At 34.8% G+C, this 18,955-nt stretch overlaps 1 protein-coding gene across 1 annotated transcript in view; it reads right to left on the reverse strand.

Moving 5' to 3' along the window:
* Positions 1-6,679: 6,679 nt before the first annotated feature.
* The window catches only part of LOC124775700 (solute carrier organic anion transporter family member 5A1), a 438,784-nt gene continuing 426,508 nt past the window's right edge, over positions 6,680-18,955 (reverse strand). Inside the window, exons 15-18 of the mRNA XM_047250528.1 lie at positions 16,010-16,208; positions 14,007-14,195; positions 10,066-10,214; positions 6,680-9,348 (exon numbers count right to left, since the gene is read on the reverse strand). Coding sequence (XP_047106484.1) covers positions 9,050-9,348; positions 10,066-10,214; positions 14,007-14,195; positions 16,010-16,208 — 836 coding nt within the window. The 3' untranslated portion in view covers positions 6,680-9,049. The remainder of the gene's footprint in view (positions 9,349-10,065; positions 10,215-14,006; positions 14,196-16,009; positions 16,209-18,955) is intronic.

Raw genomic sequence — 18,955 nt, forward strand, 5'->3', positions numbered from 1 at the left:
GTGTCAGTCATTGAGAAAAATGAATTTGTGTTAATAATTTAATCTCAGTTAATCAATAACAATAATTACAGATCAGTATTTGAGTTCAATCCCACTGACAGTAACATCCCTGACACACATGATGAAGAGCAGGTCAATTCTAAAGAGTGCCTATGACAGAGAATACCTCTTGCAAGACCTCAAAAAATAGCTTAAAAGGCAAGTTACAAACATACTTAAAATGAGAAAATGTTTAGAGTAATATTTGTGATAGTATACAACAGATGTATTATTTATTAAAATAAGGTCTACAGTAGATTATAAGTTTTTCATTAAAATATTATGTAGCACTGTTCTACAGAATTCACTGTGCAGAGGATTTCCAGTTGGTACATGTAATGAAGCTTCGCACGAAAGACAGGGTGTCAACACACTTTGTGTTCAGCAATAAACAAAAGCAAAAGCATTGTGCGAATGTGTTGTACTTCAGGAGATATATAGAGGGGTTTTTAAATGTGTTGGGTGATGTGCTCAGCAACAGTGTCGTCCAGTTGGATGACAAATACTGAACATGTGACATCACCAATGATGTACCTCACTGCACATGCAGCAGTTGGGCTTGTCAAACCTGACAACTGAACAACAGTGGAAACCACAAATTGTAGCTCGTTCACCACTCTCACTAACTCATAGCTCCAACCTGTCATGAAAGTCCAACAAAAGGAATTATTTGCCAAAAATAAAAATAAAAGCAACTTTGAGTGGTGTAGCAACTGCGCTGACTGAAGCATATAGTCCTTGTGGATGTAAATGTTTTATGTAGTTTAGTTCACCGGTTTGATACTTTTTATTTGTTGACATCAAACAAAGCTTTCTTTAGGCGCTATGTTATTGTCACTATCATCATCTATTTTCAAGATTCTGAAATTAAATATGTGAGTAGGGACCAGTAATGAATGCAAATAAGTTCTGGGAGACAACAATTAAAAAGGAAAAAAGTGTTTCAACATAAAAATGATTGTGAGACAATTTTGCAACCATCTGAGATGCAACAATTTCCCAATCAAATTTAAGTCTGTATCACTACAAACTCCAGAGGAAACGAGAGAAGATTGTCAGCAGTAAAGCTGAAGACCGGAGACTGCTATAAAATAATAATAATAATTATTATTATTTATTTATTAAGAATTATTATTTATTTATTAATAATTATTAATTAATTAATTTTATTACTTTTATTTATTTATTTGTTTATTGGCCAACATCTAATGACCATGATAAGCTTACAACTATTACAACAGCTTTGGTCACATTATTATTTTTCCGATTTTGCTGCATGTTTTCATCCATGCACTGTGTCTACGACACCATTCATCTGACCACTTCTTTGTTTCTTATCTTTGTATGTCCCTACCATCAATACAGCTGTTATGAAGATGGATCGACTTGGCATGTATTCTGATTGTATACCTACTTCCTTTTTGTATTTTTAAACATTCATGTACCATGGTATTCATGTTTTTGGTTTCAAGTCGACAGATACTGAAGATACATTGGGCAATCATTTATTTATTTATTCATTCATTCTTCTTTTATAGTCATAAAACTGATATCTCTGTCAGCAAATTGTCTCTGACTTTTTTTTCTATTTTCGTATGAGATTGTTGTAACAGTTTTGACCCAATATATTGCGTAAGATCTTTATTTTTTTCTGATTTGACTACTAAACATATCTCAGTGAACCTAAGACACTTGGTTCCATAAAGACACTGGTTTTATGGTGGAGTTGTAATGATTAATTATTGCTAACTACAGAAAACCACTTTTGGTTTTAAACAGTTAGTTTGATTTGAAGAGCCATTTCCATTTTTCTGGCTCTTCCATTCAATGCTTCTCTGTCTACCTCACTGGCTGTAATACATTTGCCCAGATATTAATAGCTATGAGATTATTGTCATTATTATTATTATTATTATTACTATAATTTTTTATTAGTACAATAATATGTTGGTGGCAATAACTGATAGAATTATAATGGAAACTCCAGGTTGGAACATCAACAACATAGGAAAAGATAGATTGCTATCCACTGTAAAGATGAAATACTGAGTTCCAGACAGACAACGAACAGACACGTACACATTAGCTTTCAGTCAGAGCCTTCTTCAGAAAAGGAAACACACACACATTCATGCACACAAACAAGCACACTTCACACACACATTACCGCCATCTCCGTGTCAGCTCAGACCAGTCCTGCTTGCAACTCAATTTGTCATCTTTACAGTGAGTGGCAAGGTATCTTTTCCTATATTGTTGATAGGATTATAAACTACAAAAAATGGTTGAAAATGAACAAGTTCAACTTCTGACTGATCAAACAGAACACAAGATGTTGGACATCACAATCATGGAGAAAATTTTTGTGGACTGTCACAGATTCCTATTATAGACTGACAAAAATTTTGAAAATGCTTACAAGCTTTCAAGATCTAAAAATCAAACTCTAAGCAGTAAAAGTGATCGCAGTGGTTCTTGACACATGGTGTGCAGTGATGAAAGATCTCAGTGGACGTATGTAAACCATTGTCAAAAGTCAACTTTGTTGCAATCTGTATGCATTATCCATTGCTAACATGACATAATCCTAGGTATATGGGAGGTGTCCAATGGATGATAAAATATGAAATCCAGTATGGAGACCTTGTTTCAATTTGTTTACTAGTGCGTCCATTAAAATAACAACAAAAATAATAAATTATTATTATAAGAATTACTAGGATTATTTTGACAGCCTAGAAGGGTACAAATTAGATACAAAGACAGTAAACCTCATCAAGCAAACACTCAAAAACACAACATCGAAAGTAGAATTTATGGGAGTAACTTCAGAGCCCTCCAAAATTAAAACCAGTGTTCTCCAATGAGGTGGACTGTCATCACTTGTCTTCAATCTGATCCTTGATAAAGTCATTACGAAATGTGGGAAAGAATTAAAATCCAAAATCTCTGGAAGGTAAACAAACAAAAGATGATGTTAGGATCTCTTGCTTGGCTTTCACAACAATTTAGTGATATTACAGACAGTGAAACCACAGAAATCAAACAGATAAGAAGCTCTCAAAGAATGTGCTTAAAAAGCTGGCCCATAAATCTCTTTGTAAAACCCCAGTGAATTTGCACTGAATTGAACTTTCAGGAATTAAACACAAAGCACAGGCAAATCAAGAGGGTCAGACACTTCAAATATCTCTCTGAGATCACTGAACCAGCAGGACTAGAAGAGGAAGCTTGGTGAGTCCAATACAGAAACTCAAGAGAGTACATGGGAGAATGCCTGACATCTACAACAGGAAGACAATCTTCATGTAAACAAAGGTTGGACACTACAACATGGTGATTAAACATGAAGCTCTATACACAAATGAAACTTTAATTCTCAGCATAAAAGACAATCTGGAAAACATCCTGAAGAAAGAATGGAGCATTTTGAGGAAAATCATGGCCCAGAAGAAAAGAGGATGAAATAGGCTGAAATCCCATTAAGTAATTAAGAAATTATTAAACTTGCCAGCATACATTATGAAATGACGGCTGAAATTTTATGGAAACACCCCAGCAACAAGGCTGCAACCAAACGGACTGAATAAAGGAAAATATCTCATAAGAGACAATGGGAGCCATGTGGAAGATCAGAAAAACAATTGTAAAAACACTGTGGGATCCAACATGGTCCATTTGCAAATAATAATAATAATAATAATAATAATTACAACATAAACTTATAAAACAACACGTTCCCACATACAAGTATGCGCCACAAAATGTACTGGAGAATGATGAATACAAATTATACTCGAACAGAACCATTATAACAGATAAAACAACACCACATAACAAACCTGACATCATACTCACCAATAAAAAGAAGAAATTAACACAACTAATCAAAATATCCATACCCAATACAACAAATATACAAAAGAAAACAGGAGAAAAAATTGAAAAATACATCCAACTGGCTGAGGAAGTCAAGGACATGTGGCATCAGGATAAAGTTGACATTATACCAATTATACTATCAATTACAGAAGTCATACCAAACAATATCCACCAGTACATCAACGCAATACAGCTACATCCAAACTTATGTATATACAACTACAGAAATCTGTAATTATGATACATGTTCAATTAGCCGAAAGTTCCTGAATGCAATGTAACATATACCGTACAGTTAAAAGGAAGTCATGCTTCATCAAGGTCCGCATCACTTTCCATTTTTGACCAGACATAACGTCTGAGAAAAGAAAGAATAATAATAATAATAATAACAGAAGAAAAATTGTGGTTAAACATCTTGTCAAAGATGAATTGATTAGAGATGGATTATGAGCTTGGATTGGGAAAGGATGAAGAAGGAAATCAGCCATGTTTTTTCAATGGAACCACAGCCAGTCTTTTACCTTAAGGAATTTGGGGAAATCATGGAAAACCTAAATCTTGATGACTGGGTAGAAATTAGAAGTGCTGTCCTCCTAACTACGAGTCCAGTATGATGGTGGCGGTGGTGGCGGGTGGTGGTGGTGTCACATTGAGAGTGCAACAGCAGTTAGTGAACAGTATCATAGCTGCTTTATTCTATAATAATTAAATTCTCGTGAGTTGTGAGAGAAGCATTAAACTGGAACTAGATTTATACTATAAAAAATCCCATTTAGATTGGACAATGAGATTCAGGTTCTCTACACTTAGGTGAATTCTGTATGTTGCCAGCTTTTTCTTTTCTTCTTTTTATTTGATCTATTATTTCTCATTTCGGAATTCATGCTGTGTCTTGTGGCATTACTGTGTACTTCACTTTAATTATTTTGCACAGGTGAAAGTGTTTGAAACTGTGTCTGCTGTCTGTGTCATGAAAAACCTGATAGCCTCCTTGACAGGCCAACATTACTTCTTACCTCAAAATACACACTGTGGTGTGCAGAAGTCGTAATACTACAAAGTTCCCCACAGTATGTCACCAAAACCAAAAGTGTTTGCACATTCACCAAAGAAATAAGTTTTCAAAATACAAATTCTCACACCAACAGACAGTATCAGATTTCTGTGTTCACATAGTGCCATTTCATATCAGACCCCAGAAGTATTGTAATCCAAGTTTTAAATTTACCAAGAAAATATGTTTGGACAGCATTGCAATGCAGTGGTATTGCAATATTAAGTGTTGAAACATAGAAATAGTGTTACATGTCAAGAAAATAAAGGGGACATGAATGGAGTGGGGGATGGGTGGTATGAAAAAAATAATATTGTAAAACCTTGCTTGCAAGAAAGACATGTGACAGTTCTGCAAGGGAGAGGAATGTATCAAATCAATTAACCTTCAATGGGCACATTACTTCACCAAAAATATGTTGTGCACCTCTAAAAATGATTGTTAAGAGTCTAAAAATGGTGTGCAATAATGCAAATATGTGTCATGATGCTACCTTATCGGAAGAGAGAAGTTACCTTTATATGTTAACAGAACATTAGTGAGCCTGACTCTGGTACACAAATAATGAGACAGTTGCCACAGACACGCACAAATTATGAGATGTAATAGTCATGCTAGATAGTTAATAATCAGAAAACAATATAATTTGTGAAACAGATAATGCAACTGTGAGACAATGAAATGAAACAAATCTAATTTTGTCTCTCCCTACTTTTGTCTATTCCTTTTTCATATTAATATACTTAAGTCATCCACATTCCCTGATTATTGTTCATATGCACCTTTTCTTTTCCTTTTCTTGATCTTTACTTTTCTCTGATTTCTTGTTACTTAGTTCCTACCATGTGTTGCATTTTCCTGTCTTTTCCTACTATCTGCTCTCATGCCCCCACTTGTTGCCCCTGTTTCTATTGACTGCTATCTCAAATACACATTGTATTTTCGTACTTAACAGTACTTTTTTCCCTAGTAGGCAGTATCTTCTTCTGAAGAACTGCATTCATATCCCAGGAACAGACTGTTCCACTCCACTTCGTGACAACCACACCACATTAATCCCTGTGCAGCTCACAAATTTAAGAGTATGAGTACTTTTTTTCCTGTAGTTTGTATGTTCTGTCCTTTCTTCCCTAAACATACTGAATTTTTTCCGTAATATTAAGATTTTCTGTAAATTTTGTATGTTCATCCATGTTATAAAAATGCAGTATCTGACCACCAGTTGCTGGCAGAATATATTAATATCTCTCTCTCTCTCTTTCCCCAGGTTCAGTTGTATGTATATCACTTTGGGTGACTGTGGTTTCATTCACGGTCTTATCACTTGCCCTGGAACAATTTGTTATTGTAGTGCAACTATAAAAGACATAAAAATGCATGTCTTTAATTCCATTACAATCAACATATAGTTCATTACCCAATTCACTGAATTATTGCTGGATATGGAAAGCCAGTACCAAGGTATTTTCATTTTACTTAATAAGACAGAGATAACTTTAACACTTTCTAATGCCTTGTTCCTGCAGCCATTGTCCCATTAAATTAAATGGAAAAAATTCACTCAACTAAAATGTATTAACAATTCAGTGAAGAAGGTGAGGAATCTGATGTCTCTACAAGTCTTGCATGCAAAGTTCACTTCTTCAATAACAAATACATTGACAAGATAATAACAGGTAAGACATGGAGAGAGCTAAAATTGAATAAAATACCCTTCCTACACCTCAACCCTGGTGATTCACATGCACATATCAAACTTAAAGCTTAAGAAATACTTGATGCAATGAACTGGGCTATCGACAGCCAGAATTAAGAGAAACTTGTCAACTGGGTTGTAACAAATATCTGCTGCATTTGACAAAACAGATGGAATACAATAAATTTAGACCACAATAAGGAACAGATTAAAAAAGGAACATAAATGAAGTGCTGACTACAGCAGTACACATTGGAGTCTCATCTGTGGAGAACACAGCGTGTTAAAAGAGATAAAACTAACTTATTTTAGTCTGTGGCTGATTACTATAAGAAATGGTTACAGTTTGTTCTGTACCATTTGCATAAAATAACAACAAAAAGCATTATCTAGATAATAATTTTATCAAAGCACAGGACTGCAATCAAAAGGAAAGTAAATTTTGTGCTTGTTTGTCACATATTTTAATTAACAGTTATTACAAAATAGTCAAAAAGGATTCCAAACATTTCAACTTTCTTCCTTCCAAAGCTATGAATTTTCCTTCAAACATTCAAACAAACAGCTGTATTACAAAAAGTAATAACAATAACAATTTCATACGCAATTCTTACTTTTTCACATGCAAGTTGGACCCTCTGCAGTATCTAATACTGTAGTCATGTCTGATATTAAGTGACAAAAAGTCTGTTAATTATTTCAAGACAAATAATAAAAATACCACACATCCTTGATTTACAATGTACTGATAACTTTTAATATCATCAAAATTAATTGCATGAGGAAAAGCTTATACTAAATCACTGAAGAATTACATATAAAAAGTCACATGGAAAGGGAAATTAACTGCTTCAGTAGTTGTCACAAATTTTATCTCTCCTTTCAACCAAAGGAAAAGAAAGCCTATCTCAGCAGTATGAGAAACTGAATTTAATTATGACTATGCATTTTATTATGAAAGTGTGCTACAGTCAGGGAAGGAGAAGCAAGATGCATGCAAAAGTTTCAGAAAAGCAAATTAAAACTATTGTAATAAATCAGCGTTGGACACTTGCCTCTCTAGTGACAGACAGCGGAATTGGCTGCAGAAATACAATTTAACATTCTCCCATAGCAACTAATAAACAGTTGCACTTGATTAGTTAATTGTATCATTGTGCCAAATTGTGTGTTAAAAAAAAACTAAAGACAACATTAGGAAATTCTGATGTCCATTGATTGCTAAGAGGTTTGTAAAAATTTATACAATGCCATTGTTAACGCTATGCAAAATATATTTTTGAGCTTGCATCAAAATTATTTAGGAATTAAAAAGTATTTAAAATAATTTTGGATATTAAAAATATTGAGTCTAAAATACAGCCTCATATAAATTGCTAAAAACAATCTGCAATTAAAAGAGTAAGAAACATAGAAAGAAAATATGAAAACTGTTGACTCACATTGTTTCACGTGTCACAATTATGAATTATATAATAAGGTATTTTACAATTACATACATACAATATGGCATATAAATATATGCCTTTATATCATTTTTATAAAATTATAAATAGTAACAAGATTTTCTATTTTATTTTTTAGAAAACTATTGACATTCACATTATTCACATTTCTGTCTTACTTTTCAGTGACCTCACAGCACTTCACAGCATTATTTTCTCAAGATTTGGAATTGACTTACATGTTTTGAGATCAACAAATTATAGAAATTTCATTCAATCACAGACATTTATTGATGAAACACACCCTTAGTTATATCACTTACAACAAATCAATGTACCTTTTCATCAATTTTACATTGTCATTTAACTGAAAAATAATTATTAATAATAAATAATTTGTTTAATACATATCAACGTATCACAGCTTTAAGCTGTCATCATTGTAACTACTTTAGCCATGCTATTTTCAGCACAGAGCTTAAACTGGAAGCAACTTGGATGTGCAAGATAACAATACCAGTGTCTTGGAATCAGCAGTTGTTTCATATGCTGTGAGTCTTGGATCCCCACAATGCTCATTTATGCATTCACATTTCACTGTAACAGTTTTTATGTTCATAAGGCAGGAATTAAATAAGTTACAAAATTAAAATCTCTTTCACACACCATTCGTCATTTCTGACACACCAGCATCACAGGAAACTCCAGTATGTGCAAGGAACATACAGCCAATACGACAGGCTTAGCTACAGAAAATAAAGCTTGATGCATCTACCTGCTACACATGCCTCTGTGTAATAAAATAAGTCTTTTATGCTGCTGCAGCAGTAATCTGAAATAACTCAGCTGCATGTGGAAAGTCCATCTATATAAATAAATATCACACTCATCACGGATGAGTTAACCATGTTTCTAAGGCAGCAATTTTCATTAAACTCCTACACCGGCAGGACTATCTTTACTGTGATCCCATTTCTCACTTTTAGTCACAGATGGTACACACGACACATCATCACAAACTGGATCAGAGGAAGGTGACTGGACCGATTCAGGCGGACCCTCAAGCTTTTGCAGTTCAGAGGGCGGTGGAATCACTGGCACCAGTCGCTGCTCAACAGGTTCAACTGATGAGTCCGATGAAGGCGTTGGTTGTTCAGATGCTGGGTACGATGTAGTCACTGTGAGGGTCTTCACATCTGTTTGGCTTGTGGCGGGGCGTTCCTCAAACACTGAAATTTCACAATGATTTAATTATGTTAATGGAATGTAAGCAACTACAGTTCACATACTTTGGATAAACATGAATAAAAATTTATAAGGCAAGTCTCAGTCATAAAATTATTATTATGTTATACCTGTTGTACGTGTAGTGGAATAGCGTATTTGAACAATAGTTCCAAAAACTCTATGGGGCTGGAGGCATCATGATATAGGATTTTAAGAAAAGAAAATTTTTTCTGTGTTAAATTTTGTGCTGTGATTTCAATTGTCTTACTATCATTTTATAACTTCATTAACACATGTACATAAATCTTTTCTATAACATGTTTCTTTTTCCTTATATGCAACAGTAAAAGGCAAAAATACTCTTTCTGTATTATCAGTATAAGAAAATTTTCAGCAGTATTCATTTTGAAAAGTCCTGATGCCAGATCAAAAACAGAAGTTAATTTTCCATTGCAGTACAATCCAATATCATATTAATAAATGTTCTTTATGGATCTTTATCTTTTTCTCCTCTTTGTATTTTTTCCTAAATCCATTTCCTCCTGCTCTGCCTTTCTCCCTCTCACATTGAAGTACCATAATTTTGTGCCAAATTTTATTGTATAGCATATAATATGTTATATGCAGGAAATAATGTGCTCACTACAGTGGCTTTATAAGGAGTTATACTTAATGTACCTGCAGTTTTAAACTGACAGCTATAAAGAAGCATTACTTACATTTGTCAAGGCTAATGATTGAACCAACGAGATCATTAACTGTCATTACAGCTTGCTCTTCCAATTGTCGCCTCCTCCGCACCAACCACCAATCAACAATAAAGAGGGCTAATGCCAGTATTTTAATTCCGGCACATATACCCACATACCTGCAAATATAGAATCTTTTTTATAAGCAGTGCCTATGGAATGTTATTTGCCAATAAATGCACTATGCAGAAACAAAATTTTGTGGATGTTTGTTTACTCATTTTAACTATACAACAACTAAAATATTTTCCAAGTTTAAGATACTTCCAGTTTTTTACTCTGAATTATAATATCAGTTTTCAATTAATCAATTTTTTACTACTAAGAAAGACATCTTTCATAAAAATAAAGTATGCTTGTATGATTCCTATCAAAATTTGCAGCCACCATTCAAAGGAAAATTTTGCTTATTAATGTTATTGACAAATGTAATTTTCAGTTTGTAACATTTTGCTGGCACTTCTGACATAATCGTGAAAAGGTACAAATTTCCATACCTATTTGCTTCTGTTAGCAGATGATGCCATTGTCACAGAGGAAAGAGTGTTGATGTGTGAACAACTGTTTAGCTTTATTGTTCTTACTAGTCAAAACTATGATGTAATGGCTGCACTAAAGTGTCATTCAGCTGTGGTGCACACAACACCAGAGTAAACAAGACATTCTTGCTATAAAGTTACGCAACACGGAATAAATTCAATAGCTTAATTCGAGTGTTCATTAGGAAATAGTTACATTTATATAGCTTTAAAAATTTTTTGTTGTTGCTGTTGTTGTGTGTCCTGAGACTGGTTTGATGCAGCTCTCCATGCTACTCTATCCTGCGCAAGCTGCTTCATCTCCCTGTACCTACTGCAACCTACATCCTTCTGAATCTGCTTGGTGTATTCATCTCTTGGTCTCCCTCTACGATTTTTACCCTCCAAACTGCCCTCCAATACCAAATTGGTGATCCCATGATGCCTCAGAACATGTCCTACCAATCGGTCCCTTCTTCTAGTCAAGTTGTGCCACAAACTCCTCTTCTCCCCAATCCTATTCAATACCCCCTCATTAGTTATGTGATCTACCCATCTAATCTTCAGCATTCTTCTGTAGCACCACATTTCGAAAGCTTCTATTCTCTTCTTGTCCAAACTATTTATCGTCCATGTTTCACTTCCATACATGGCTACACCCCATACAAATACTTTCAGAAACGACTTCCTGACACTTAAATCTATACTCAATGTTAACAAATTTCTCTTCTTCAGAAACGCTCTCCTTGCCATTGCCAGTCTACATTTTATATCCTCTCTACTTCGACCATCATCAGTTATTTTGCTCCCCAAATAGCAAAACTCCTTTACTACTTTAAGTGTCTCATTTCCTAATCTAATACCCTCAGCATCACCCGACTTAATTCGACTACGTTCCACTATCCTCATTTTGCTTCTGTTGATGTTCATCTTACATCGTCCTTTCAAGACACTATCCATTCCGTTCAACTGCTCTTCCAAGTCCTTTGCTGTCTCTGACAGAATTACCACGTCATCGGTGAACTTCAAAGTTTTTATTTCTTCTCCATGGATTTTAATGCCTACTCCGAATTTTTCTTTTGTTTTCTTCACTTCCTGCTCAATATACAGATTGAACAACATCGGGGAGAGGCTACAACCCTGTCTCACTCCTTTCCCAACCCCTGCTTCTCTTTCATGCCCCTTGACTCTTATAACTGCCATTTGGTTTCTATACAAATTGTAAATAGCCTTTCGCTCCCTGTATTTTACCCCTGCCACCTTCAGAGTATTCCAGTCAACGTTGTCAAAAGCTTTCTCTAAGTCTACAAGTGCTAGAAACGTAGATTTTCCCTTTCCTTAATCTAGCTTCTAAGATAAGTTGTAGGGTCTGTATTGCCTCACGTGTTCCAATATTTCTACAGAATCCAAACTGATCTTCCCCAAGGTCAGCTTCTACTAGTTTTTCCATTCGTCTGTAAAGAATTCGCATTAGTATTTTGCAGCCATGACTTATTAAGCTGATAGTTTGATAATTTTCACATCTGTCAACAACTGCTTTCTTTGGGATTGGAATTATTATATTCTTCTTGAAGTCTGAGGGTATCTCGCCTCATTTTAACAAATTTACTTTCCTTATCTCAGATTTGATGAAAATATTAAAAGGTAACAGCAGGCAAAAGTATGTTAAGTGTACTCAGGTACAACAAAACATAAAAGTTTAAAGGCTGAAATAAATTCTATTCCATTTGAAATTATCTGTAGTAGTGTCGGTAACTTTCACAGACAATGAAGTATGGACACAAAAAAATGTTGTATGAAACAGAGTCTGGAAACATATCTGTCAAGTATTAGAGACTGTTAAAACACATAATGACACTCCCTAAAGTAAAACAAAGATCTGAATATTTTTGTATATAGATTTAATATGAGCTCCACTTGTTTTGATGCTGGTGTTAAAATGTCAAACTTTGTTATCTTGCATAAAGTCATAGGTTCCTACAGTCTTTAGATGGGCACAGAATGACAAGAAATCCATTCAATAACCTGGAAGTTATCTAATGGAGAAGATGGACTACACAACTCCCACAAATATTGTATGCTTGACAGCACTAGTTTTAATTTTAGAAGCATACTATTTTATGCACAGCTGTCTGTTATTAAAAATGTCAGTAACCAATATTGTGGTAAATCTAAAATTATGTTGCTTGTGACATAAATGACCTTGAGATGGGCTTTGTTTTATCTCTCTCATTACCCAGCGGTAGTAATTACAAGCTGAGGCAAACAAGTTATTCATATACATATAAATTTTCTATAGGTTAGGAACTCCTGCACAATGTGTGATATATTATGACACAAGAGTTAACATTTTTATATATGGCTGTAATAACTACAACCAGCCACTTTTCCCCCCAAACAAATACGATAACTAGTTTCTAGTGGATAATTACTCAGATGGCTGAAACTTTCACCAATACAGAACTTTACCAACTAGCTCATGCTTTCCCAGTGCGTGAACACGGTACACAATTAGCAATCAGCTATATGCAAGCTAAGGACTATGTCAAAAGAACTATTTATTTCTCTTTTACTTCATTCCCCTCCAAGTTTCTTTGATTTTTTTCAGAACGAGCTTTTTTTCCCCATTTCACACTAGATGTTTTTCTGTTTGTTTTTCTTACCAAAATTTCTTTACCTCTAAACTGAATTTGTAACTGTTCAGTATGTCTCTTGTTCAGTGTGCATTTCTTCTAAGCCCTATTTTGTCTTACCTCCCCTCCCACTTTCTTAGCCTGTTTTCCCATTTTGTCGATCTTCTTTGTTATTCTGTCTTCTTTCGTTCTCTTTACACGCCCACAGAGTGTAGCACATCTTTCCCTAATCTCATCTATTATTTTAGGGCAGAAAGAGTATATTCCTTATTTGTTCTGAGAAACCAATTTACATCTTTGATCTTGATTATGCCTAATACTTTTCCCAATCTTCTAATGCCATTTTGCATCCAAATGAAAGTAGTGCTTCTGAGCCATATATCACCTCTGTTTTTACCACTGTATTGTAATTCTTTAATTAACACCTTTCATGTATGCTCTTTTAATTTTTCCAGTTCTGATTTTAACTGATTCTTTTTCACTTTTTACATTTATATTTTCACCAACTTGTTGCAAGTTTTATAATTGCGTCTAGAACTGCATTCCACTCTCACAGAATTCAGTATACAAGTAGTAATGGATAATATCAAACACTTCACTGTTTCAAAAAGGAATAACCATAACACATTCACATCCTACAATGCAATAACCCATTCTACAGTATAAATGTTTAATCTATGTTCTCAATGTATTAATGTACTACACATAACAGTTCGGTACACAACCAAGTTTCTCTGTGAAATACTGTGAGGGTACATACCTAAAGCGAAACTGTTCAATATCGTACAAGAGGCAACGTCCACCTTTCTCTCCACATTCACTTTTCCAAAGAAGGCATGTGGAATCAATTAAATTACCAAACAAGATAGGAGCTGGTATGTAGCCAAAGAGTCGAAATATGACAAATTGCATACCCAACGCAAAGGACCGTTCCTCCTCACCCACAGATCTGAAAGAAAAGAATAATGGTAATTCAGTTATCTTGCAGTGCTACACAATGTGACAACAAGTTTGTTACACAATAGCATGCAGTAACACAAAACTAAATAAAAATACCATTTACAAGAAATAATTAATTCATGACAAGTTTTTTTGTTATAGTGATAGTGATACAGATTTAGTAGAGTACTGTATAATATACTTTCTTGTACAGCAAAGAATTTAAAAGTTGAAAGGTTTGGGAAGTATGGATATTCCATGAATCTTGTTTTGTTGTGCATGTACCAAGTGCAAGATTTTCATATTCTCTAGCTCAGTACATGCTAACTATTAGTCCCACAGAAAAAAATGAATATGACCTTTCTGTAGGAAATTTAATGTAGTTATATTCTGTACTGGGATACATTTTTGTTACAGGCCACAGTATTCAAAGTATTCAAGAAATAGGTATAAAAGTGACCTTCAAATAAGTTTTTCTTCAATAACTAAAAAATCATAGCCTCAATGAAAACTTATTGCAGAACAAAATTGAACTACATTAAATTCCCTACAAAAAGGTCTCATTTTATTTTATTCTATAGGACAAAGAGTTTGCATGTAGGAAGCAAGAGAATATGAAAATCTCGCATTTGGTTTTTTGAGAGTGTTGTGGGCTGCACAAATCCCATAGGTATGGGCAGCTGAATCAATCAGTATGTGGGAAGAACTGCTTAAATATCTCTATGCACCCTGTTATTAGTTTACATTTTTCCTTGTGGTCCCTACAGTTCATTCATTCTTACTTGAGATGGGTCCCAACACTTGAGCAATATTCTATGATGGGGCACACAAGTGTTTTGTAAGCAGCCCCTTTGTAGACAGACTGCATTTTCTCACTATCCTGCCAATAAACTGACATGTTCCACCTGCCTTATCTATATAATTCCATCTATGTGAACATTCAATTACACATGCATATAAATTGTGACTTCCTAATATTTGTATCAGTTAACTGATTCCAACTATGACTCACTGATATTGTAGCATGTTCTAAATCCAGTCTACTACTAACCAGATTCAGTGCTATGGATAAAGCTGTATGGCCAGGTTATCATCATGCTAATAAGATGTCATTTGTCTTATGCAGTATTCACTTTAGCTGATCAACTGCTCATTCTTCTTTTGTATAGTTAATCTCTGTCACTCTCTTAAGATCACGATTTTTGCAAACTAAAATGATACAGCGTGAGGAAACTATTTTCCCAACAACCAATCATTCTGCTCACACTGAACTTATTATGCTCTCTGATACTCAATAGGCATACTACACTTGCTGCCACATTTCCAGAACTGTGATTACTGAGTGTGATCTAATATGACCTTTCCAATCACACAAGAGAATTTGATGATGGGTCTACACTTATGCTATCTCTTTGCTGGACCTACATGTATGCTATCCCTATCCCTTTACAGTCTCAATTATGTATTGTTGATTTCATAATGTCTGGAGGTTACAGTTTCCACAAATATTCATGAACACAGAGAATATTTTTCATACAGGAAATAAAACAGTTCAGTGAAGGTCACACTGAATCTGCCAATTATAGAGAAATTGTTTATCATATGCGCTGTAAAATGTACATAAATAATAAAATGTTAAAAATGTCATTCTGCAAGAAACAGACATGATTTAGTGTCTATTCCAAAGAGCTTTAATCAGTTTTAGTATGACAGTCTGACAGTCTGATTTAATATCAAGTGGTGAAGCAGTACGATAATTACAAATGCATCACAGACTACACAGTAAAATATCTATCACCAAATAAACCTTTTTCAGTTGCTTACCTTAGTACTATCATTAACAGTGGCATCTGGGTAACAGCAACTATGAAGGTCATGAAGAAAAGTAGTATAAGAAATGGAAAAATTGTTCTACAGGGGGAATTACAGGGTCCAGCAGTTGCTACAGGAACAACTGTAACTTCTGCAAACTCAGCCGCTTGTGGACCCGATCCAGTCAGCAGGCTGAAGTTTCCATGGATGCCTGAAACATATTTGATAAATCAATTAATAACTACTTCAAAAAACTTAAATGCCAGAATAAATTAGCATTGTTGTCAAGGCCTGTTTATTCTTCAAGAATTCAAAAAATTACAATATAAGGTGCTGTTTAAATTGTTCTTAATACATAAATTACAAGGGCTGTTCGATAAAGAATGTTTTTTTTTTTTTTTTTTACGGGCAGAATTTCTCAAGCTGAAATTTAATCTCTTGATTTTCTGTTAGCTTAGTGTGTAACAAACATGCCATAGTAGTTTCATTATTGGTACTCCTAGTTCCCTCCTGTGAGAGGTGGGCAAGCTGAGGCATGTTCATTATCACCTACTGCAACAAGAGATGTGACAGACAATGAACAATATGCATCTTTGAAATTCTGCTTTTGTCTCAACAAATATTCAGCTGAGACCTATGCAATATTATAGGAGGTCTATGGAGAATCTGTTCGCCCTATAGCACAGCTTGAAGATGGTTTAATTTTTTAAAGAGGGTAGACAATCCATTTCAAAGGAAAGTGGACCTGGAGCTCCAGTTACTGATCTTATGGAAGAAAACATCAAGACTGTTGCTGTCATTGTGAGAGAGAATCAACTAATTAATTATTAACACATACTGAAGTACTGAAAACTTCATTGGGTGCCACCCACAATTTGGTGACAGAAAATTTACAGGAGACATATTTGTGCATAGTGGGTTTCAAGAGCGCTGATCCCAAACAAAAGAACATTTATGTACAGATCCGTACGCAGTTGAAGTTTATGTTAGAGGAAGATCTGCAGTTTCTTTCAAAGGCTGCTGATGAAACTTGACTACATCATTTTGATTCTGAGAGCAAACAGCAACCTTCAGTGCTGAAATCTCCATCGTCCTCACTGTGGAAATCTCCAACACCAACCCTTAAAAAACCAAAAGTGGTTGCTTCTGCTGGGAAAGTTATGATCATCTCATTTTTTTATATTCATGGCATGGTTTACCTGCATGTTGTATCTGCACACACATCAATAACTGGACTATACTATGAGGATATCCTGAAAATTTTGCAAGTCTGTATGAGGTGCAAAAGAAACAGGCTAAATGCTGCACTAAGACAATGCACAGCTGCATATTGCAAATATTGCTACTGAAAATCTTGAAAAAAAAAAAATGATGTGCATCCCCCACCCTCCTTATACACCCAGTTTATTCCCATGTGACTTTTCAGCATTTCCTGAGCTAAAGCACATTCGTGGGAGCCACCGTCCATCATCAGAAGCAGTAGTGAAGGCTGCAGAGATTATTCTGAAACACCTTTTAGAATGTGGTTTACAACTTGTCAGGCTGGAAAAAGTTCATCACATCTACATGAGACTATTTTGAGAAGGACCATTAATATCATAAGCACGAGTGAAGGTATGTTATCAAAAAAGTTATGATCATTCTTTACTGAACAGCCCTCATACATAAGTTCTGGTGGTGTGATTTATTTTCAGGAATGTGATCAGTAAACATAAAGGTTAGGTACATAATAAATCTGTATCACATATGAAGAAGCCTTTTTCAAGTGTGCACCCACTTCAAGCACCATGTGTTCCAACTTCTAAAACCATGTGACGAGGCTCATCTGGAGGAGAAAGCTGACCTTGTGATGCCTTATTCTCCCTGCATACAGTGGCTACTGCAATCAGCAAGAGTGAAGTGCACTCTGCTGTTGCACAAGGCATCATAATAAAGTTTCTCATGAATGAGGATGTTAATGCTGCTTAAATTCATTGCTGTTTACTATCATAGTCTGTGGAAAGAACACTTTTAGGGGCCCATGTGGAAGGTTGTTCTAAGTAGTTGGAGAAAGTATGACGGCTTGCTAAAAATAGGGCCTATTTTGCACCATCCCTGTACCAACCACATGATACAGAACACACAGGCTATGAGTGAACCTGTTGCAGATGGTAGGCATTTAGCTGTGCTTAAATTTCTCAGAAAGTTCGAATAGAAGAGTGGAGACAATAACTTGGAGTGGATTGGAATTTCATAAAGTATCAGCTTATTGGGTTCCAAAGTTACTAGATAAAGAACAGAAAGCTGTGCATATTGCAATTTCTTGCACATTTCTCATGAGGTATGAGGAAGATGATGATACTTAATTGGCAAAAAAAAAAAAAAAAAAAAAAAAAAAAAAAAAAAAAAAAAAAAAAAAACACATGATGATAATGTAATATGGTGTGCAACATTCAAAATTTTCAGAAAAATATGTGTAAGCTACAGGGAAAGACAGGCAATATATAATATGTATAAGAACCAAGAAGGAACAATAAGAATGCAAGTCTAAGAATGAAGAGCTCAGATTGAAAAGGGTGTAAGACACATATGCAGTCATTTGGCCCTACTGTTCAATTTGCATATTGATGAAATTGTTGTGGAAATAAAAGATAAATTCAACATGAAAGAATATCAATGACAAGATACATTGATAACATTGCTATCCTCCGTGTAAGTGAGGAGAATTAGAGGACATATGTTATGGAACAAACAGTCTGCTGAGCACAGAATATGGATTGAAAGTAAATCAACAAAGTATGAAAGTACTGAGGAGTAGAAGAAATAATATTCATGATAAACTTAGTATCAAAACTGGGGACCCTGAAATATGTGAAGTGATAACCAATTCTATTATGTATGAACCAACGTTAACACATGATGATGAAGCAAGCAGCGCATAACAAGCAGACTTGCATGGGCCAAGATGACATTCCTGGT

This window comes from Schistocerca piceifrons, chromosome 2 (assembly GCF_021461385.2).
Source record: "Schistocerca piceifrons isolate TAMUIC-IGC-003096 chromosome 2, iqSchPice1.1, whole genome shotgun sequence".
Classification (NCBI taxonomy): domain Eukaryota; kingdom Metazoa; phylum Arthropoda; class Insecta; order Orthoptera; family Acrididae; genus Schistocerca; species Schistocerca piceifrons.